The 24,577-nt window shown below is 40.6% G+C and overlaps 1 protein-coding gene, 1 long non-coding RNA gene and 1 pseudogene across 3 annotated transcripts in view; 2 read left to right on the plus strand and 1 right to left on the minus strand.

The window, feature by feature from the left end:
* Positions 1 to 1,618, minus strand: part of SEC62 (SEC62 homolog, preprotein translocation factor) — a 31,006-nt gene extending 29,388 nt beyond the window's left edge. For both annotated transcript variants that reach the window (XM_025375086.1, XM_025375085.1), the window contains exon 1: positions 1,531 to 1,618. In XM_025375086.1, coding sequence (XP_025230871.1) covers positions 1,531 to 1,566 — 36 coding nt within the window. In that variant the 5' untranslated portion in view covers positions 1,567 to 1,618. The remainder of the gene's footprint in view (positions 1 to 1,530) is intronic.
* A 28-nt stretch (positions 1,619 to 1,646) lies between these two features.
* Positions 1,647 to 14,174, plus strand: LOC112618260. The gene is made up of 2 exons (XR_003118057.1): positions 1,647 to 2,407; positions 13,190 to 14,174. It is a non-coding gene; the product is annotated as an uncharacterized LOC112618260 (long non-coding RNA).
* Positions 14,175 to 20,902: 6,728 nt separating this feature from the next.
* LOC112618259 lies at positions 20,903 to 21,877 on the plus strand (annotated as a pseudogene).
* Positions 21,878 to 24,577: the final 2,700 nt, after the last annotated feature.

Genomic DNA, 24,577 nt, shown 5'->3' on the forward strand with positions numbered 1-24,577 from the left:
GTAAGATCACAACTAAAATAAGAGCAGCTATTCAAAAGGTGAATTATATAACCCTTACAACAATATTAAAAAGCAACTGGAATTGTAAAACAATGTGTATTGAAGGGCATAAAATTGTACTGTCAAGAGTAAATCTAAGAAGTTCTGTAAGTACAAATCTGACAGACAATTTCAATACACAATCTAATAAAATATTGTATGCCCACGTCAGAGGAATAACACTAACTCTTGAAAGATTAAGAACAGTATAATTAGAAACTTCTACTGATCTTAAGACCTAGTCTGATCTGTCTGAACTTGAAATCTGCCTCTTTCTAATTCCCTTCCGTACCCTGTTCAGAACTACTTTATTTCTGCCAAATTCCAAAATTCCAAATTTATTGATCATGTGTGTCTTTTTCACAGCATTTAAAAAGTTTCCAGAAAAATTTTAACTTGTATAGCTCAAAACAACTGTAGTGTAGGCCAATAAATCGATAAACTTGAAAAAAAAAAAAAAAGACGGGGTAAAATGGAAGAAAGAAAAAATCATTCTAAGCAATGAAATAGTAAGGAACAGAAAGGCAATGATGAGTGTAACAATTTATGATTATAGTAACAATTTACTACATGTGATCAATTTATGAGGCCTTATGAAGGTTTCTCAGCACATCAGCTGATGAGACGACTAATAAATATCCTGAGTCCAAGATGTTCTACATAATTAATCCTCTTGGCAAAGAACAAGAACCAGGGAAAATCGCAAGGAAGAAATGCACAAATGACATGCATGTGGAGTGAGGCAGGGATGTTATGTAGGTTACTATGAGGATGACACACTGGCATGTGAAGGGTTTCTGGGCGCCACCAGCTCGTTGCAGCACCAACGAGGTTGTGGTTGTTTACACCACGTCGCCTGGAAAAAAGCCGGCAAGCTTCAAGTGGACTATTAAGTTAAGAATATTGAGGGGAAAGAAGGGCAACGCAACTGAACATCTGGATGAGCAGATCGCTGCCTAGGCCCCGAGGCAGCTGACCAAGTCCAGATCATTCTCCCTTACGGTCTATGCGCACAAAGGACCAGCTGCTTTAGGTCAGTCCGCCGCCTCCTGCTACCCCAATTACCGTGGCCTTAATTTCAGGACAGCTAAGGCCAGAGGATGGGGTGAAGGGAGGGGAGGAGCCCCGGGAAGGGTCAACGTCTGCGCCCCGGACGAGGCTGACCTCCCAGGTCAGGCCCGGGACGGCGCGACCACAGGAACTCCGAGCCCACAGCCGCGCCCTCGCAGCCGGATTCCGAGCGCGGCGCCTCCCTCCTTACCCTGCTGCTCCACCACCACCTCTGTCTCTGTCTCCGCCGTCGCCAACACCGCCCCCGCCCCCCCGCCCCAGGCCCCTCACAACGACGCAGCCTGCAGCCAGCGGCCTCGCGGCGGAACTCCACCCCACCCCACCTCGCCCTTGCTTTCGCTCTCCCTTTTAGGGGGCTTTCCCCGCTCCTTCCACTTTCCATCGTGCTGAAACCCCCTGCCCAGAGCTCGGCTTTGCTACCTGGATCCGCTTCTTGTGTCTCCTGCGTTCCGCCATGTTGGCCGCTCCGCCCGGTTCCCTCTGACGTGGAACGAGGAGGGGGCGGTGGAAACCTCGCGAGAGCGCGCCCCGAAGCCCGTTATGTAACCCGCCGGCTGGCGCTCCGGGAATGAGGAGGTCGGCCAGCCGGCTGGGCCTGCGGTCTTTGGCTGTGCCTTCTCTGCACTCTGCCCTCCGCTCCTGTTGTGCGGGAACTGGAGAATCGTTAGGACCTGGAGGAAGCAGAAAAGTGGATCAGAGAACAGGAGGGCTGGGAAGAGACCTGGTTTCTCAAACCTGACTGAGCATCTGAATCACCTGAGAAGCTATTAAAATGCAGATTCCCCGACCCCACCCCCTCAGAGTCAGAGTCTGTGCGTTTAGGGTGCGGCCTTTCTCAGAGGGATCGACTGAGACCGAATCCTAGAAGTCTTTACCTGAGGCAGTTCTTGCAGTATACTGTATATTTCATGACATTCCAGGTAAAAGATGACACGACCGAGACCGTTGAGTGGCAGAAATATGAACTGACTTGTCTAAGGCTCCACAGGTGGTAGATGGCAGAGCCAAGACCTGAGCCAATTATCTTTTCCCCTGCACTGTGCGGGGTAATACAGCTCGTTTAAAACAAGCTGGTGTCTCCATTCCGTTTTCCGTGTTGCTTCTCACAATTCACCGTTAGAATCCAGAAGTAAGAGAACCCAGGGAAGCGTAAGGAAGATGAATAGGACAAAGATTCTAAGAAGGTGGGAAGGAAGAAGGCTGCAGTCTATTTCAGGTCTCGTGAATTTCGATCACTGTAGCCTTTATTGTTATTTTGGAGCCACTTAGATCAAAAGACAAGGAGCTTAAATTGCTGGTAAGTGCTTAGATAGAAATTCCCATAACTGACTTTATGGAAATCTTTAAAGCGTTTTTAATTGTAGAAAATTGGGAAAATTCAGAAAAGAAAGATGTTCTTTCTTTCTTGTCTTTTTTTTTTTTTTTGAGACTGAGTCTCGCTCTATATTGCCCAAGCTGGAGTGCAGTGGCTCAATCTCGGCTCACTGCATCACCAAACTTCTCAACTGATCTCCCTCTTCAGCCTCCTGAGTAGCTGGGACTACAGGCGTGCACCACCACACCTGGCTAATTTTTCCTTTTTTTGTGGAGACGGAGTTTCCTTATGTTTACCAGGCCAGTCTTGAACTCCTGGGCTCAAACGATCCACCTGTCTCTGTCTCCTGAGTAACTGGAACTACAGGCGTGAGCCACTGTGACCGTTCAGTTTATTTTCTTATATTATTTATTCCGACTTTGTGTGTGCATGTGTGTTTGTATTTATATTTTTTCCTGTTTCCCAAATTGAGATAATATGCAATATGGCAGCTGCTTTTTCCATTTAATGTTAGGTCATAAACGTTTATTATACCATTAAACATTTTTTCCAGATTTCCCATATTATATATCTAACCTAAGAGCAATTAAATGTGTAAGTAAGGCAAATTGCAGCATCTTGATGCCTAATTTTTTAATAAAGTAAGATTGCTGAATTTTTTTTCTTTTGGACTATGCAGTTCTGGTCTCAAGGGAGTCATTTAATTCCTTTCTCCTCTATAAGCTATAATTTGGGTGTGTGTATAGTCAGAGATGGGGTGAGAAAGAAGTAATTATTCTTGCCAATTAACCCAAAACATAATATAGAATATGAAATGTCTTTATTTCCTTCAATCCCTCTACCCACCTAGAATGATCAATCTGTTTTGTGCTGTTTTATGTGGAGAACACTGGACCATTTTATAGGAGACCTGGTCTATAAATGAAAATATTATTGCATTTGGTAGGTATTGAGTGCCTACTAGATAGATGTCAAATGTTAGGTTAGGACTATGGTGGGAAATAAAAATCCTTTATGGACAATGACTCACCCTCAAGTTACTGCCTTACTATTTTCTTCAGCAGAGCTTTAATTTAGTGTCCTCTTGTTCTCACTGTCATTCACTCCTTAAGACTACAACAATTTGGTTTCTACCTCCACCATCCAGTAAGAATTATTTTACCTTCTCTCAGCTAGCATCTTACTCAGTATTTGACAATGTTGACTGTTCTTCTTTACTTCTTTTCCTTCTTTGGCATGTATATCAACTTCTTTCCGATTTCTCGTTGGCTTCTCTCCTTTTACCCAATTCTCAAATGTTCCTGGCCACCGTTTTTATATGTTCACCTTCCTCTTGTCTCTTCTATTTGTGCATTCTGTTTACAGATTAATTCCAGAATATTGCATTCATGTTTAATTCCAGATTTCTTCTGGATATTTCCACTGAAATCCAACTAAAAATCACCATTTCCCCAGCAAAACCTGCCTCTTTTATTATAAAACCCAAATAACTGCATTGTTGTTCACTCAAATACTAATGCTAGAAACCTTGGATGTATCCCAACCATGCCTTTCTGCCAGTCAGTCACCAATCCTGTTGATTCTACAGCTGAGATGTTTGGAATTTTTCCCTCCCTCATCATTCCCAACGCCATTGCCTTGTTCAAATCTTCATCATTAGCTATGTGAACTAGTATTGCAGTGGCTTCCTAATGGTTCTCCTCACTTCTATGCTCTTTACACTCCAGACCTTCTATTCCCTTGTTAAAAATCCTTCCATGACTCATCATTGTGTATAGCAGCATGAATGATGGCTAATGTTCACACATATAACCTCAGATTTCTGGGTCAAATTTTCGGTCTCCTTTCCATTTAATATTTATATAAAAATAGCTCAAATCATCTTCCCAGCACACCATCTGTATCATTGGTGGTGGTAGTAAGGAGTTTCTCCTAGCCACTTCTAGTTCCAACTTGGTTTTGAATTTGCAATTTTACTCTTATTATTTGACTGTTATTTCTCTCCCAAACGAGGAGTATTTTGTTGTTGTTGTTGCTGAAGACAGTTTCTTGCTCTGTCACCTAGGTAGGAGTGCCGTGGTGCGATTTTGGCTCACTGCAACCTCCGCCTCCCGGGTTCAAGGGATTCTCCCACCTCAGCCTCCTGAATAGCTGGGACCACAAGTCGTGCCAACACGCCCACCTAAATTTTTAAATTTTTTGTAAAGACAGGTTTCTCCATGTTGCCCAGGCTGGTTTCTAACTCCTGGGCTCAAGCAGTCTGCCTGCCTCAGCCTCTCAAAGTGCTGTGACTACAGGCATGAGCCATCACACTTGGTCCCTGTTTTCTTTTGCCAAAGCAAAACTATTAGTTACAAGAGACTTTACTGGAGGTTTTTGAGGAAGTGAGTTATATTTATTCATTTATTAAACAAATGTTTATTGAGGGCTTATTATGTGCCAGTCCATGTTCTAGACACTGAGGATATACTAGTGTTCAGGAGGCAAACATCCTGCCCTTTTGGAGCTTATACTTTGGGAAGAAGAGAACAGACTGTAAAACACAAGAAAGCAGATTATATAGTACAGTCATCCATCAGTATCAGCTGGGGATTACTTACAGGACCCCTGTCAAAAACCTGGAACAGTGAATGACAGTGAGTAAATCAGGATTAGTTCTAGATTTTTGATGCTTAAATCTGCAGATGCTTAAGTTCCTCATCTAAAATGATACAGTATTTGCATATAACCTATGCACATTCTCCCGTATACTTTAGGTCATCTCTAGGTTACTTATAGTACCTAATACAATGTAAATGCTATGTAAATAGTTTTTATACTATATAACTTTAAAATTTGTATTATTTTTATTGTGGTATTGTTATTTTCTGTTAGTTTTTTTCCCCAAGTATTTTCAATCGGTTGAATTAGCAGATGTGGACCCTCGGATAGGGAGGGCCCACTATATGTTAAAAGCCTTAGGAGAGAAACAAAGCAGGGTAAAGGGACTGCTTGCAGTGGGAAGGAGGGTGTAATTGTAACTTAAATGGTCAGGGCAGTCCTTTTTGAGGAGATTCACTTTGACCAAAAAAGGCATGAAGAAGAAGAGGGAGCAAGTCCAGTGGGTATCCTAGGAAACCGTACTTAAAGTGGAGTGAAGGGCATTTACAAAAGTCCAGAGGTGGGAGAGTGCAGGTGTGTTTGAGGAATAAATAGTATGGAGGTCAGTAGCTGAAGCAGATTCAATAGAGGAAGGGGAGTAGGGGATAAGATCAGAGGGAAATGGAGCTAGATTGTATAGGGTTTTGTAGGCCATAAAATGAAGGCTTCAGAGGGTGTGCCATGATGGATTAGGGTTAGAAGAATGACTTAAAATGACTTCTATTTAGAAAGGATCCTGATTGCTGTGTTGTGAATAGACTGTGAGAGGAGATACAGGGATAGAAGTGGGGATTTAGTAGGTTATTGCGGCAAACAGATGAGAGATGATGGTGGCTTAGACTTGGGTGTTTGCTATAGAGGCAGTGGGACGTCTTAGATTCTGGTTATATTTTGAAGGTAGAGGCAATGAGATTCTGAATATGAGGGAAAGACAGGAATCAAGGATAACTCCAAGATTTTTGGTTTTACCAACCAGAAGAATGGAATTGTAACTTACTAAAATGAGAAACATAAGAGTGAAAGAAGTTTGGCATGAGAATATAGAAATTTGGTTTTTGGTGTGTTAATGTGAACAAGCCTAATGGACATCCAAGAGGAAATGTGGGTTGCACAGCCAACTATATGAGAAGTAGAGTTCAGGGAGAAGTCTTGGCTGGAGGTATAAATTTGGGAGTTGAATGGAATCAGAATATGTCACCCCCAAATATGCCACTTTGGCATAAGGATAATTTTGATCTGAAGGCAATTGAGAAAATCAGACACAGTAAGAGCTCTCTGTCCTTATCTGCCTAAAAGAGCATAAATTCTCACAAAGGTGTCCCCATTCTTCTCCCATACCAAGACAAGGAAAACACCCCTTATCACCAGAAATGGAGACAGCACCAAGATGAGTCTGCACAAAGAAAACTTACTATAATCCTTATCTACCATTAGTTTCCCCTATATTTTTACCTTCTCACAGTTTACCACCTCTATAAGCCCAAATCGCCTTTTCTTTCTTTAGTTACTTCTCCTCAATTTATCATTCTTCGTTAAGATGGCATATAAGCCCCGAAGTCTAACCACTTCTTTGATTTTTCACTTATTTTCCATGAAGCCTTCATGAATGGTAAAAATATTATCATCAAGTAAAATTGGTATGCTTTTCTTCTGTTAATCTGTCTTTTGTCAGTTTAATTCATAGGCCTCAGGTATAGAACCTAACAGGATACGGAAATGTTTTTCTTCCCCTACAGTTATCAGTGCATAGATGGTATTTAAGTCCAAGAACATGAGGGATCACTTGCCTCCCCCCACCCTCCACAACATCTCACAGGCTTTTGCTTTTCATCCCACCTCTCTAATCCTTTCTTCTCAATCTTTCTTGCTGGGTTCTTCTCTTCTACTCTTCCTTCCAATGTTAGAATGCTGATAGCTTTCCTATCTATTTATATGCTTTAATCCATAACATAGAGTCCACAACTTAAATAAGGAATATTAGGTATTGATATTTAGGAGTTCCTTGGCCATCCCTGTAGGCCCTCCTCATGTCCTTTCCCACTGCTTCTGACTACCTGCCTACTTTTCTTCACTCACTCTAGAATACTGCCCACCCTTCTGAATCTCTTCTCTTTGCCCCTGGGCTGTCACTACTCCCTAGGGTTGCCTCTGAAATTCAGAACTTTCCTTGCTTTATACAGTAGACAAATTGGGCTCTTTACTCTCTATTGGATTCCTTTGGACATGTTTTTGTAAATTAAAGAGATTCATTACCATGCTGTACTCAACAAAGCATTCTCCAATCTAGATCTCTCTCTGGAGGACTGATGAATAGGTAGGAACTTGAAAAATTCAGTTTCCTGGGAACTTCCATCTCAGTAAATGGAAGGGGATAATATAGAAATGTATTCCTATTGATCAGACTTATGCAAGCTGGGAGCTGATAGGTTTAGTTTTTTTGTTCTAAATAATACTTTCTCTGGGTCCATTTTAAACATATATATGTGACAAAATCAAAGGGAAAATTCTGGGGAACTAGAGCAAATAACGGACAGATGTTTTTTGGATGTCGTTTGTATAAAAGCATTTTAGAATATGTAGTTAATGTTAGTGATTTAATGTTATCACAAAGAAAAAATAAATTTAAAATAGATCTAATATAAAATGCAATGAGTCTAATATTATTTAAGAGATAAATTAATATTTTAAAATAAGTTGATATTTTCAAGAAATGGCGTAAATTTAGCCAGGCATGGTGGCATGTGCCTGTAGTCCCAGCTACAGGGAGGCTGAGGTGGGAGGATTGCTTGACCCCAGGAGTTCGAGGCTGCAGTGAGCTGTGTTTGTGTCACTGCACTCCAGCCTGGGGGACAAAGCAAAACTTTGTCTCTTAAGAAAAGAAAAAAAATAAATGGCATAAATAAGACAATAAGTATATACCATTGAAAAATAAACACAAACACTGTTTTGAAAAAGTGTAACAAATTTTAACTTGCTAATATTAGACTAAGAATATATAAAAACAGTCACTTCATCTTCTTAATTAAAATGGTAATTATTTTGTCATTTTGAACAGAAAAGGTAGTGTGAAGGACCATGTGCCACGTTGGGCCTGCCTGAATAACTGCCAGACCCTACAGGACTAACCTGCTGGGGGAATCTCTACCTTTGGAGAGCCAGGAGGCCACCATGACAACACTGAGTTCAGTAGACTCCTAGGAGAGCTGTGATCCAATTGCCAGGAAGCCAGGATCAGAAAGTTCTTGCCAGCACTGCTGCCATTGCCTCCTACTCTCACAAAGATCAAGACCGCACGCTAGAGTGATGCTGTGGAAAAACCATCTCCATGACCTTGCTGGGCAGCAGCAGCAGGAAGATGGCCTCCTCTTCACATTTGTCCTCCTGATATTCTACCAGTGCATCTAATTAGAATCGGAACTCTAGTTGAGGGAGTCTGGGAAATGAAGACTAGCTTTCCATCTTTTGCTGTGTGCCAGTTGACCATATCTAATATCACTGTCTTCTTTCTTAGAGTAACCACTTCACTCCTACCTTTTCGCCTTCCTAAAGAACCACTGTGAGACCACTCTTCTCCGGTCACTCCCCTACCTCACCGTGTATGCTTCCACACCTACATTGTTTTCTTTTTCTTTTCTTTTTTTTTTTTTTTTTTTTGCTTCTCCTTCCCACCTGGCCTATCCTTCAAGGGTCAGGTTAACATGTTACCCCCACAATGGAAGCTTCTCTGACTTATTTCTTCAGCAAACTCCATTGACCCTTTTTCTGGGCTCCTACAACATTTTGTAAAAGTCACTGCTATAGTACATATAATTAACATCACAAGTTGTTGTTTTTCTTTCTGCCAGACTGTGAGCCTTTCAAGGGCAGGTACTGTGTTTTAGTTTTCTGTTCTCAATGTCTAGTCCGGGGTCTGGCTCAGAGTGAATAAATGTTGATGGAGTGAATAATATATGATGAAAATGGCATAATCTTAATCCTCTGGAGCTTTAGTAAGTGAGGGAAACGTATTTATAAGGCAGACAAAATTCTACTGGGAAGTCTTCATCATATCCCAAAGGCTCTATTTTCTATATAGTCTTCTGTGGAATTTAGAGACAACCAATTTGACAAGAGGCTCCCCTAGATTTGGTTGAGGAAGCCCTTCCCTGTGAAAGAAGAGAGATTCTGTGAATTAGTCATTTGCCTAGTTTCTTGTAAGTGTAGACTTACCTCAGAACAGAGACATGTAAGCATCCACCTCTCAACCTATCTCCAATGCAGCTATTTGAGAGGAAGTATATGGTTTGGCAAAGCTAAATCTCCAAAACGAAAACCTCTTGGGCAAGTAAAGGCAGCTAAACCTCATAAGTTGTTAGTATACCCAGACTTTGTTTCTGTGCAAGCCCATCTATTAAGATGGACAGGCATGATGGCTCATGCTTGTAATCCCAGCTTCTTCGGAGGTTGAAGTGGGAGAATCTTGGTTGATCCTAGGAGTTCAAGCTATGATAGTGCCAGTGCACTCCAGCCTGGATGATAGCGAGATCCTGTCTCGAAAACAAAAACAGAAGATGGAAAGGGGAGTGGGATGGCAAAGGTCAAGAAGGAAGATTCAGCACAGAATCCAGGGAACAGAAGTTATGAGGGCCAAGGAAACCAGGACTTCCAGACCTGGACCTCACTTGCCGATTGGGAGAAAAGTCCTCAAACCTATTCCTTCTTACACTGGCCTCAGATGATTTTCTGACAACTCTTGTGCTCGTGTGCTGTTGTTCAGCTGTTGTTTGATAATGTGAATGTGTCTGAAATGAAAAGAACAATAGGCCAGGAAACCTTATAGCCTGGATATTTTAACTTTTAGGTAAATATTTAAATAATTTGGCAGAGGCTGTTATAAGTAGTAATTATAGGTCTACCCCTAAATTAAGGCTACTAGTTATTCAGTTATTTTTCCTTGAGTATTTATATAAGAAACTACTAAACTGTAACATTTTATAATATTCTGTGACATATAAGATGTTCTGCTTCCTGTGGCTCCAGTTATTCTATCATTTTTTTTTTGTTTTTATTCTACATATTGCCTCTAGGTTATACAAGTTTTTTCCTTCCCCTGGTAAATGAAATCACTATATTTAAAGTGGTATATTGGTATATTTTAGGGCAAACAGCAAAAAAAAAAAAAATAATAATAATAATAATAGGTTCCTTACCTAAGCTATACCTCCTAAGGAAAGGGATTTGGGGGGGTCTGGATTTTTCATCTGCCAAGTAGAAAACCTTCTATCCATTTTCACCCAGGAATTGACAATCTGAAGGTCACTGTATTTGGGGCTCGATTGTCATAATGAAATAGTCCCCAGCAGAGATCTCTTCAGATTATTGCAAGGGCAAACCAGGATTACTGAAATATTTTCATGTACAATTGTTATACTGACCTTCAACTTCTGATAATAAAATAAATGCTGAAATTTTAGAGTGTGCTTTTAAGAAATGCCTGAATAAGCCTACATTTGACTAATCAAAGGATAAGTTTACTTGTCCAGTTTTAAATTCAAGCATGAATATAATTTTTGTAATTAATATGTATTTTCACACTCTTTACAAACCAATATTGTAATAAGTGAATTTTGCTGTCATAGTTTTTAAAATTTATTTTTATTTTTCCCAACTTGTCCTTTTGAAATGCTTTCAGACTTATTGAGAAAGTTGCAAAAACTAATATGAAGGATTTTCACATACTCTTTACCTAGCTTCTACAAATGTTATATTATATAACTATAGTACCATTTTTTAAACAGGAAATGAACTTAGTAAGTAATCTATAGACCTTATTCAGATTTTGTTAGTTGTCCCATTAGTGGACTTTTTCTGTTCAGGATCCAGTCCAAGCTCACCAGTTGCATTTCGTTTTCATGGTTCCTTGGTCTGCTTTAATCAGAGACAATTCCTTAGTTTTTCTCTTTCATAACTTTGACTCTTTGAAGAGTACTGGCCAGTTATTTTGCAGAATGTTCTTCGATTTATGTTTGATATTTCCCAATGATTTAATTCAGGTTATACATTTTGTCAAGAATATCATAGAAGCGACATTGTACCCTTCTCGGTGTGTCTTGTCGGTAGGAATGTGGTTGATGTGTCTCATCATTGGTAATGAGGCACTTTGATCACTGAGTTAAGATGGCATCTGGCAGGTTTCACTGCTGTAAAGTTACTGTCTTTCCTTTGAAATTAATATGCATCTTATGAGGGGATACTTTGAAACTATGTAAATATTCTGTTTTTCATTATACTTTTGTCTATCAATTTTAACATCCATTAATTATCTCTGCCTGAGATAATTATTACTGTGGTGTTTACCAAATTGTGATTTTCTATTTCTGTCATTCCTTCTACATTTATTGAGATACTACTGTATGGAAGAGTTTATTTACTCATTTACTTATTAAATTATCAATTTGGCCTGATCCTCTAGAGACTATCAGAAGTGGTTTGTGAGTGAGAGTCAACATGGTGACTTTTGTGTACTGCACTTTCCAGCTCACCCCATGAAACCTGCTCCCTTTTGTGATAACTGTGCAGCTAGATGATTTTGGGGGTGAGGGATGGGATGGGGGTGCAGTGTCTGGAAAAGAGCTTGTGTAGTTTTGTGGAGAGAACCTAAGGAACATCCATCTACCATGGTTCTGTTGGCATCCAATGATTTATACCAGGGGTGAACAGCTTTCCAAGAAAAATACTTTGAATTCTGTGAAAGCATATAAAACATGGTCTGATGGACTAGTGTGGTCCTCATGGGGGCAAGAGTTTTGGGAAGAACAGTGTGGGACATAAGAGGAAGGAGCACTCTGTAAGAGAAGAAGGAGCCCAGCCTGGCAAGTTAGACCCAGAAATAGAGCAAGGGCTTCAGACTCTAAAATCTCAGCAAGGAGATTTTAGGTTGTTGCTATAGAATTTACCTCAACACAGACTTCTAGCAGTAAGTATTACCCTTGGCAAAAGTCATTTAGCGTATTAATTAAAGGAACTGTGAGAGTAAATGGTCTGATACATTAGATCCACACAACCTTAGTGTAGGACCCTGTACTGCTGTACCTGAGTGTAATCTAGATGGGGTATTGTCCTTTTCATTTTGTAAGGTCAACTGTTTGGGTCTGTAGCCTCAAGGACATTTCAGTTCCAGCTTTACCAGTACAGCTGCAGGACTGTAGCTCATTGACACCAGATGTAGCTCTAGGCATTGTTGAGTTTCCACTCCACCAGTAGACGGGATAGCCATGGGCTCAGGAGTTGTTTCAGTTCTGAGTGATACTTCTATGGAACCACCTGCTGCAGAGGCTGTGGAGTCCTAGTTCAGCTCACCAGAATGGGAAATAATGACAATGACTGTCTCATAGGCACATGTAATATCCTTGAAGTTTTTAGCAAATTTACAGAAATAGGGACACTATTAAACATTGGATCTCTCAAAAAAAAAGGCCCTTGCCAGATGACAGCCCTTTGGCCTTGGACTTCCCAGCCTCAGAACTGTGAACCAATAAATTTCTGTTCATTATAATAAAAAAAAAATGGATCTCTTACATACAGTTAAGCAAGTAGGAGGGAGGGTACTATTGAGGCTTAGATATTAATATTATGTTAAACAATTTTAAATTGGGAGACCATTAGGCTGGAGTGGTTTCAAGTAAGTTAAGTTCCTATATAAGTAAACTGAAGCCCAGTATGAGTGTGAGGCACTCATATTGCTGGAAGAGTGTAAATGGGTGCAATCATCAGAAAATGCAATTTTGCAACATCTGTGAAAATTTTAATTACATAAGCCCATTGGCCCAAAATTCCACTTGCAAGAATGTGTCCTACAGATATGCCTGTACCCATAATGAAATTGTATACACCTTACATGATAAAGAGATTGGAAAGAGCCTGAAAAAGTCTGTCAGCTGGCTAAATGAGACTGGTTAAATAAATCATGATAGGTACATATAATGGAATGTCATACAACATTTTAAAACAGTGAGGAAGCTCTATAAGTACTGTTGTGAAATAATCTCTAGATATTTTAGGTGAAAAATTTCCAATGTAGTATGTTAACATTTGCAATAAAAAAAGAGGTTAAAAAGAATATATGTACATTTTTGCTTGTTACAGAAAGGGATTTAGTGGCAGGAGGACAAAGTCAGAACAGAGGTTTTTCACTGTATACCTTCTTGAGCCATGCATGTAACCATATACCCTAATTTTTTTAACTACAAAATTTAAATTAAAAAATAAAAACACAAAAACCCCGATGCAACAGCAGCAGCCACAGTGGCTGAAGATGAGAGGACTCCTGTGCCAGCCAAGGTGGAAGCAGAAATTACTCCCCAGTCCCCACTGACTGCAGGAACAGGAGGGCCACACACCCATTTGGTGGCCACAACATTGAAAGCTGAGACAGCAGGACTGGTCTGGACCTGAGGAGTCAAAGACAACACTTACAGCCAGGCCTGGCACTTGCATAGGGGCAAAATGTCCCAAGCCAGAGGAAATGAGTAAGAATTGGGTACACATCACCTGTATTGGGAATGAACAAATGTGTTCTGAATATTTGGAAAAAGCAGACATTCTAGGGGTAGGGAGTTCTAAAGCGTTGGTGCACTTGAATGGATAAACTTCCCAGAGCAGAGTTTTTCAAGCATGGCTCCCTGTGGTTCACCTCTACCAAGCTTAAACTACCTTTCGCTTAGGCAGAGTGAAGAGGCACCTCAGCATAACTCAGATCACAATGGAAACATCTCATTTCTTAAAAGCTGTCAAGGAATTGGTGTGAGGTTTAAAAACGTCTCTGAGCTTGATGGAAGGAAGGTAGGCGGTGATAGTTCATGCTCCCTTTCCTCCAGACACTTATCATTTTCCTTTCTCAACCTGGTTTGATATTACGATTTCTTTTGCTTCATTTGTTAAGTTCTCTTACAGTACTTGTTCACAAGTGAGTGAAAAGCTGATCTCTGCTCATAACCTTGGAAATGGGGGAGTGTTTCGGAAATGACACAACAGAGCATTAAGTCGTGAAACAAGAAAGGGAACTTCAGATAGAATTACAACAATCATTTGAGAATCTCACTGAGAGCTAAAAAAAGCCACACACATAGAGGAGTGTTTTTAAATTTTTTTTTTTTGGTACTTTGTTGAGTTTCCTGCTTTCAGTTTTCCTAACTTAGCCACAGAAAGTGTAGGCATGAAAAACATATTGGCTGGATTTCCTATAAGACTTTTGCGTTTTAGAAAACAAGGAAACAAACTCAGATTTTGTCATACTAGCACCTAAGGCATAGTTCTTGCCTCTTTTCATTACTACACACACTCACATACACCACATACATACACATACACATACACGCACACACATATGTTTGTGTTTGGATAGATAGAGATATATGTCATAGACTATTAACTGCTAGGGATCTTATAGATCATAAGTTGATGTCTTCATTTCAGATATTAGAAAATGGAGGATTAAACAAGTAAAATGAGTAGAATGACCCAGTTGGAATTTAAATCTAGATTTTCTAGCTCCTAGTGAAGGGCTCCTTCACTTCTGAAGCCCTGCCAATGGGCTTGTAAAGTCCCTCTCCTTTTAAGGAGTGTTCCCTTGAACTTAGTACGGTATTATGGTTTCTTCATGATTCAGACAAGTCCTTGACATGGTGTTCCTTTGGCAGGCACATGGGAACAGAATGGTGTAGCAGTTGCTGTATTATCTCTAGTAGCATGTGACAAAAGAGCTGTTTTGGACATTCAAGCATTCATCTTTTTCCTGAATATCATTTACTCATGCATGTAGAACCTGTGTTAGGTTCTGAGGTGCAAAGATACTTAAAAGAATATTTACAATAAGATCCCAGAGGGGGTGAGAGAGGAATGAGCGATCATTGGATATACACCAAAATATTAACCACAGTGGAATTAAAGGGTACACTTTCCCATCTCCTTTTTTTTTTTTTTTTTTTTGTTAATCTTAAATGTCTACGTTCTGTATAATGAACATTCATTGCTTTTAGAATTTAAAAAACTTGGCCGGGCACGGTGGCTCACACCTGTAATCCCAGCACTTTGGGAGGCTGAGGGGGGCGATCACCAGGTCAGGAGATCAAGACCATCCTGGCTAACACGGTGAAACTCCGTCTCTACAAAAAATACAAAAAATTAGCCGAGCGTGGTGGCGGGCACCTGTAGTCCCAGCTACTCAGGAGGCTGAGGCAGGAGAATGGCATGAACCTGGGAGGTGGAGCTTGCAGTGAGCCGAGATCGCGCCACTGCACTCCAACCTGGGTGACAGAGCGAGACTCTGTTTCCAAAAAAAAAAAAAAAGAGAATTAAAAAACTTATTTTTAATTTTAGAAATTGACTAAGACACGTTATGATTTAAATATATTTGTCCCTTCAAAATTCAAAAGTTGAAACTTAACCCCCAAGTGGATGGTATTCAAAGGTGGGACCTTTGGAAGATGATTAGATCCTTGGGAGGCCTGAAATCAGATGTCTGTATTTTTTGGTTACATCATTCAATAAATTCCACTTATGATTTAGGCCAGTTTGAATTGGGTTTTGTAATAGTGTGTATGTATGTAAGTCAGGATCCTGGCAGTACACAAATGGCACACTTAATGACGTAACTGAGGAGATAGTGAAGATACAGGGATTATACACGGGAAGATACACACAGATACAGGGATTAAGAGAAACCCATGAGAACTATAAATATCAGGGAGCCTTCTCATCCCTAGGCCTGAAAGGACAAAGGGAAAAACTAGTTTCCCAGAATCTAAAACTTGGGAAGAGATGTGGCTGTAGCTTCAGGAGAGGGCTACCTGACAGGAGCTGTGGCCTCCATGAGCAAAGCAGCCTGGGAAAGCAGGAAGGGGACCAAGAAATCAACACTCCCTCCCCTGTTTCCTCCCACTCCTCAAATTCCTCTTGGTGGTTCCACTGGCTGACCTTGAGTGGAAGTTAGAGAGAGGGGAGGCCATTTGAACAGTCTATTGAAGTTAGCCTCTTGGACACTGAGCATGATGGAGACGGTGAAGAGAGGATCTGGAGGGGCCATGGAGAACATTCATCATCCTGTGATTCTAATACAGTCATGCATTGCTTAACAACAGGGATGTGTTCTGAGAAATGCCTTCTTGGGTGACACTTCATTGTGTGCACACCATAGTATACTGACACAGACCTAGAAGGTGTGGCCTATTACACACCTAGGCTACGTGCTACAGCCTGTTGCTCCCAGGTCACAAACCTGTATAATATGTTACTGAACTAAATACTGTAGACAGTTGTAACACAGCAGTATTTGTGTATCTAAACACATCTAAACATAGAAAAGGGACAGTAAAAGTACAGTATTAGAGTTTTATGGGACTAACGTCGCATATGCAGTCTGTCATTGACTAAAATATCATTAAGTGGTGCGTGACCATTTATTTTTTACAAAGTACCCCGGTATACTAAAAAACAGTTGATAAAGAAATGACTATAATGATCATTACAACAGAGTGATTACCTTAAATTATTAAATCACTCAGTCCCACTTATTGAGCATTCATTGTTTTGAGCACTTTGAAATAGTGCAAGGAATTTAGAAGTTATAGTTGCTCATCTCAGGGGGATAACAACCAAAAAGGGTACAATGAGATATTATAAATGAAAAACAAGATTACGGGGTAAAAAGATCTTAAAAATTCAGGCTTCACGGGTGGACCAATCCATGTATTCAGCTCTCCTGGCCACAGTTACTGGGCACAAGAGCCAAAGGAGTCAATGAGACAGAGTGATTCCCAGGACTTTGAATCTATTAGAAGAGACATATGTTCTTCCCTTCTACTGTGTGCTTTGAGAATGTTAGGTCTGGACTGCACTGGGCATTTTGGCACCCTGAGAGAAGGATCTCAAGCTGCTCGAAAGCCACTTCTACAGAACCTGAAGATGAAGTCAAAGGAAGGCAGCACAAAGAGAAAACTGGATCCTTGGTGCTAGCATTTGAATCACTAGATTAACTCTTGCCTGAAGCCAGACATCTAGACTTTTTAATTACTAGACTCAGTGTGTTTTCTTTATGATTTAAGTCAGTTTGAATTGGATTTTGCCATTTGCATTCTAGAACATCCTAATTAATACACCATCCAAGGAAACCAAGATAACGAAAACGAACTACTGTTTTTAAAGAAAATATTTTAATGTTCATGGAAAGTGAATTTTCACACAAATTATTGCATTTCATAGCATCCATCTAGATTTAGTCACTTTTTTTCATATACTAACACATGTAGGGTTTTTTAAAAAAAGCTCTTATACTTTTTTTCCTAAAAAATATTTATTTGTGTTTTTTCCCTAGACTGCTAAGCAGAAAAAAGCTCTTATTCTTATCCTTCATCCTAATTCTTAAAAACAAAGTCCTAATTTACGATTTCAGTATTTCAGTGACAGTAATCATAAGAAGTAACCCGATTAGACCATTCACTTTGCAAAATTATCTGTAAGGGAAGCAGTACTTAGAATACTTATTGTGGATGTCATTTGCCTGAAGAGTTGGTCAGTATAAATAAAGGCTGGTAAATAATGTTTTTTTAAATACCTCTGGCATGAAAGTTGTCATAAATCCTGGAATAAAGACTTTTTTCCCCATATACTCCTAGGACTAAAAATGTTGCCTTTTAGTCCTGTTTAGAATTGTCTTTTGGATTTGCTGATAAACCCTCTTATGTCTGTATGACTTATACAATCAGATGTTGGCTGATGCATTCAGATCCCTGTGCTGTGAATCTTTATTTATTTATTTGCTTTCTCAATTAAATGAATGGTTTTGGTGACAAACCACTGGTGTTAACACAAACAGCTAAGCTGATCATTTAGGAAAAGCTCAACATTAAAGGATTCTAAGTCTATTGTTAGGCTACGGCAGTAACTCCAATCTCATTCACAATTAACCACTCAATCATCACCTAATTCATAAGAAAAAAAACTACCATAAATAAAAGTTCTTGACTGGGGGCAGTTGCTCATGCCTATAATCCCAGAAATTTGGGAGACCAAGGCAAGAGGATTGCTTGAGCCCAGGGGTTCAAGACCAGCCTGGGTAACATGGAGAGACTCCTTCTCCACAAAAAATGCAAAAATTACCTGGGCCATGGTGGTGCATGCCTGTGGTCCCAGCTACTTTTGAGGCTGAGGTGGGAGGTGGGAGGATTGCTTGAGCCTAGGAGGTGGAGGTTGCAGTGAGCGCCACTGCACTCCAGCCTGGGTGACAGAGTGAGACCGTGTCTAAAAAAACAAAAACAAAAACAAAAACAAAAACCACACATATGTTCTTTCTGCTGTTTGGAAGGAAGCTATTTCTATTTATTCAGTGTTTGGGGACCTAAATATATGTCTGAAAAGAAAATATTGCTGTACTACAGGATGGTGATTGAAGTCCTGAAAATATCAGGAAACTGTTCTCATTTGTTATTTGTCAAATTGTGCTAGTGCTTTCTGTAAACACTTGTAATCTCTGTTTTTGCAGGTGAAAGAAGACTGAAGCTGAGTTCTATTATCAAAGCAAAGTGCTGTACTGTATTTGAAATAACTCTAGCAAATACTGTGCTTCCTGCATAGAACCTGTTGGATTACTCACACAAATGTCAAAGAACAGGTTGACATTTTAGCAAGTGATCAACCTGGCCCATATAGTTTTTACACTTTGCAGGGTTCAGAGAGCAGTCAAATGTTGTTTTTAGCCTATGATCCAAAGCAGCTAATGACAGAGTCTACCTTAGAACATAAACAGGCTTCTGATTTATAAGACAAGGCTAAACATTGCCTTGTAGATATTGTGTGATGTGTCCAGTTACATTAATGAAATAGCTTTGCAACAGTGTGGAGTCAAGACTTAGGCTTAAAACAGAGAATTTGAGATTTAAGATAAGTCCAGAGAAGCAGCAGGATGGAGTGCAGATGCAAGAGAAAGGCTATGTCAATGCCATATTATAAATATAGCTCATAGACAGCATATCCTAGTGTGTGTCTGAAGAGGCCTGTGTCCTTGAGGAAAGGGGAGATTATGACCTTGTCCCCCAGTGTCATTTGCACAAATTCCTAGAGACCTTGGGGCAGTGAGTAGGAGATTGGTTGAGATGATCATTATAGGAAAATTGAATAACTTAACGTATGGATATCTTACTGTTACAGGAAATGCTTAGGAAGTGAGGTACTCTGAATTTAGAATGTGATGGCCTAAGGGATTCGGAGTCAAGAAGCAGGACACGGGATGAAGATACATCCGCCGTCAAGCTGGTCATTACGACAGGGAGAAATATCCTTCCACAGAGTGAGATTGGTGAGACTTCCAAGAGTTGAATGATGGTCCCTTTGGACGAAACTCTTTGGGGTGAGTTTGCTTGTGTGGGAAAGACAGAACTCAGAGCCCTAATTTAGGCAAACTGCAAGATGGGTTCAGCAGGAGAAAGTGCCTGGAAAGCGGGAGGGACCAGGAGCCAAGTGGGTGACTATCTGCCAGGCGCTCTCCTGAGGGTACGCATCTTCCCTTGTGGTGTGACTAGAAAGAGGGAGTCCAAAGCATGGTCCCTTCTCCTCCACCTGGCACACATCAATGCTTCCCTCTTTTCCTGTGAGCCAAGATAGAAGGTCTGGTCCAGAATGGATGACATGGGTGGAGGGGTGAGTCAGTATTGCTTTTCATTTTGGTGAGTGGACTCAGTTTAAAAGATGGATGTCTTAGGGCAGTAGGTAACATGGTTTTCCTAGCTTTGTTGTCACAGGTGACAGAAGCTGGACCATAAGTTAGGGTCACAGCTCCCTTGATTCTCCTTCTTTGTTCTCCTTCCTCTTTCACAACTCTCTCTCCTAGGTACTTTTAGTCAGGCTACAGATGGAATTTTGGGCATTTGCTCTAGAGAGAATTTTCCTGGGTAGCTTTTGTGTTAAACAGACTTCATTACACATTTTTCTTTGCTTGGGGCCTCTCTCTCCTGACACAGATGCACAGGTCCCTTGTAGCCCACAGCCCCCAGTGTCACACATTAGTGGCACAGGCTAGGTTTTGACATTGGTTTCATGTACCCAGTGAAGAGCACTTTCTCTAAGAACAGTTCAATGGCAGGACGTATATGGTTATGAGCACGGAGGCCTCCAGTGCTGGAGCATCCGTTGCTGATCCCCAGAAGGGAGACATACTCTCTTTTTGTGTTTCCAAAGGCATACTCTTACGAGGCAGATAGAAAGATATACAGTTAAGAAGTAGAGTTTTTAGATTCTGTTAACAGCTGGTTTATTACCTTTTCTGGAACTTTCTCACCCTTTCTGCAGTGAAATAGGCTATTTCTGTATGTAGTAGTACACCTGTGGGGGAAAAAATGTGTGGAAACCTAGCTGTTCCCAAAAAAGGAGCACAAAAAGAAGGACATCTGAGATTGCTGAATACTTTTTAGATGACAAAGAACTTAGAATGTTGAGAAGGGACTTACAGGGAATGGGCTGATAAAAGACTTGAGCGTCATCTAGTATTTACCCTTTTTTCCTCAAACTTGAGTTAGCTGAATACACACACACACACACACGAATATTGCTGCTTATGATAAATGCTCTAATCAACAAAATTTACTGGATCATAAGCTCTGCAAAGGTAGGGCCTGTGGTGTTCTCCTTTTATCCTTAGCCTGTAGCACCAGGCCTGGCACATAGATTCTTAGTAAATATCTACTGAGTGAATGAATTGTTGAACAGCTCGTACTGAAGAACTGATTCTGATAATCTGTGGAATACTTCAAAAGAGAATGAATACAACGCATATATTAAAAGAGGAGGCAGTCTGCAGCCACTGCCACCTCCGCCACCATCATCTATGCTGGTGAGCATCCCCAGGCAGCTCGTTGGAAGTTGTTTTCAACCATATCCAGCCCTTGTCAAATACATCCTATTTGTCACACATCCAATGTGAGGTCCCTTCAGCTATAAGGTGGGCACCATGGTGGAGAAGTTTGACTGTCTCTACTGCAGGGACCCCTTGCAGAGGAAAAAGTATGTGCACAAGGGTGACTACCACTGCTGCCTGAAATGCTTTGACAAGTTCTGTGCCAGCATCTGCATGGAATGCTGCAAGCCCATCCGTGTGGACTCCAAGGAGGTGCACTATAAAAACTGCTTCTGGCATGACCCCTGCTTCCACTGTGCCAAGTGCCTTCACCCCTTGGCCAACGAGACCTTTGTGGCCAAGGACAACAAGATCCTGTGCAACAAGTTCGCCACTCGGGAGGACTCTCCCAAGTGTAAGGGATGCTTCAAGCCCTTTGTGGCAGGAGATCAAAAATGGAGTACCAGGGGACCATCTCGCACAAAGACTGTAGCAACTGCAAGCAAGTCATGGGGACTGGAAGCTTCTTCTCTAAAGGGAAGGACTTCTACTGTGTGACTTGCCATGAGACCAAGTTTGCTAAGTATTGCGTGAAGTGCAACAGGGCCATCATTGCATCTGGGGGAGTCACTTACCAGGATGAGCCCCGGCATGCTGAGTGCTTTGTGTGTGTTACCTGCTCTAAGAAGCCGGCTGGGCAGCGTTTCACGGCTGTGGAGGACCAGTAACACTGCATGGATTGCTACAAGAACTTTGTGGCCAAGAAGTGTGCTGGATTCAAGCACTCCATCACTGGGTTTGGTAAAGGCTCCAGTGTGGTGGCCTATGAAGGACCATCCTGGCACTACTGCTGCTTCCACTGCAAAAAATGCTCCATGAATCTGGCCAACAAGCACTTTGTTTTCCACAAGGAGCAAGTATATTGCCCTGACTGTGCCAAAGAGTTGTAAACTGACAGGAGCTCCTGCCCTGTAAAATGGAATTTGGATTTTGTTCTTTGTGTCCTTACTCTCTGCCCTATACCATCAGTGGGGAAGAGTGGGCTTTCCCCTCCTTAAAGGTCTCCTTCTGTCTTTTCTCTCATTTGACGGTATTACTCAAATAAGGGCACACAGTGATCATATTAGGATTTAGCAAAAAGCAACCCTGCAGCAAAGTGAATTTCTGTCCAGCTGCAACTAAAAACCGAAAACGTAGGCAGATTGACTCTTCTGCATGTTTCTCATAGAGCAAAAAAGTGCTAGTCATTTAGCCACTTAGTGATGTAAGCAAGAAGCATATGAAATAAAGCCCCCACTGAGATGCCTCTTGCGACTCAGTTGGGACATACCGTGTAGTCATGCGACATGCAAAAGTTGTAGTGGCTGCTTCATCTCGTCGCTCATCCTCTTCTGTAAACAGGAAAAGAACTTACTGACGTGCATGGTTTAACTTCCTCATCAAAACTCTAACCTTCCTTCTGTTCTTTTGTGCTTTCAAATGACTAATATGCACTTCCAGAAAATTAACATTTGAACTTAGCTGTAATTCTAAACTGACCTTTCCCCGTACAAATGTTTGATTTCCCCATGAGGCGTGTTTTCTGAGTGTTCCTACCATAAAGCATGGAGCATGCAGGTGATTTGGGAAGTGTAGGCAGATCTGAGAAAACGAACCTGTTTCAGAGGAACATTGTCACAGCAAATACTTCTGGAAACTTAACAAAACTAACCCTGCTGTCCTTTTTATTGTTTTTAATTAGGAATATTTTTGTTTTAATTGATAGCAAAATAGTTTATAGGTTTGGAAACTTCCATGAAAATATTGTTTATTTTATTTTATTTTTATTATTATTTTTTTGAGATGGAGCCTCACTCTGTCGCCCAGGCTGCAGTACAGTGGCACATTCTCAGCTCACTGCAACCTTCACCTCCCAGGTTCAAGCAATTCTCCTGTCTCAGCCTCCTGAGTAGCTGGGACTACAGGGCCGTGCCACCACACCTGGCTAATTTTTGGATTTTTAATAGAGATGGGGTTTCAACATATTGGTCAGGCTGGTCTTGAACTCCTGACCTCAGGTGATCCACCCACCTAGGCCTCCCAAAATGTTGGGATTACAGGTATGAGCCACCGTGCCTGGCCTGCATGAAAATATTTTAGCCCTTTCAGATGTTCCTGTAGTGTTGAAATTCATCCTACAGAAGTACTGCGAAACTCTACAGGCGGAGTTGAGCAGGTGCCAGGGCTCTCATCAACATGGATATGACATTACAGAGCAGTGGCGAGTTGAATCCCTTGTAACGCAGTTGTCTGCTCTTTGTTCATGTGTTGATGAGGACCACAAAGTCCCTTCTATTGCGATTCCTAGGAATTTTCCTCAAGAGGAAATGCGGATTTCCCCCTGCCACTTACCTGAAATACAGGATCACCTACTTACTGTATTCTACATTATTTTACGATGTAGTATAATGAGACAATATCAAAAGTAAGCATGTAACGACAATGTGTACTAACATTCTTGTAGGAGTGGTTAGAGAAGCTGATGCCTCATTTCTACATTCTGTCATTAGCTATTATCGTCTAATGTTTCAGTGTATCCTTACGGAAATAAAGCAGCACATGAATTTAAAAAAAGAGTCCAGGAACTACAGAATGATTAACTTACTTTTATACTGTAAAAAAGTTAGTATCCCCATGATGTTTCCCCAAAATAGTTTGAAAATAATTAGAAGACTTATGAATTATAGTGTGCGTCTTTCCTCTCTTACCACGGACTGAGAGCTAACATATTGACATACCTCATTTTACTGTGCTTTGCAAATATGGCATGTCTTACAAATGGAGGGTTTGTGGGAACCCTGAGTTGGGTAAATCTATTGGCACCATTTTCCCAACATCATATGCTCACTTTGTCAGCATGTTTTTAGCAATATTTTAAAATTAAGGTATGTACACTTTAAAAGAGATAATGCTATTGCACACTTAAACTACAGTATAGTATAAACGTAACTGTTATATGCACTGGGAAACCAGAAAACTCCTTGATTGCAGTGGTCTGGAACTGAACCTCAAATATCTCTGAGGTATGCCTGTATATTAAAAAGGTGGGAAGAATTTTTTTTTTACAGTAACCAGGTGTTTAATGCTTTTGTTTTGTTTGATGAGAATAACTTCTAGTGCTATGAAACAAATAGCTATTTAATTCAACAATCAGTTTAGTAAACTTTGTAACCCCAGTTAGCAAAATAAAGACACCTATTAGGAAATGAGCCAAAGAGGAAGGTGAACTATTTTAGAAACGTAGTTTAAAATGTATATATAGTTCAAAAATCTAAAAGCATTCACATTTTTTCAAAATGGCATTCAATGATGGTCAAGTAAACTATTTCCTTTATTAGGGAGATGAGGTTCTCATACCTGCACAATGACATCCTGTGGCTATTATCAGACATATTGGAGACTTTGGACCTTGTGTTATGTAGAGGATTCCTTTTCCAGAGGATAGGCTGGATACGTACAGCAAATTGACTGCAACTCTCTATAAAACAGATCTTTCATATATCTGTAGTAAAATAACAGTGTACATATTTACCATAATGAGAAACTGCATTTGCTTGAACTATAATACATTTTTAGTATTAGTGGGCAGAGTAAAATATTCCATATATTTT

The sequence above is a fragment of the Theropithecus gelada genome, chromosome 2 (assembly GCF_003255815.1).
Source record: "Theropithecus gelada isolate Dixy chromosome 2, Tgel_1.0, whole genome shotgun sequence".
Taxonomy (NCBI): Eukaryota; Metazoa; Chordata; class Mammalia; order Primates; family Cercopithecidae; genus Theropithecus; species Theropithecus gelada.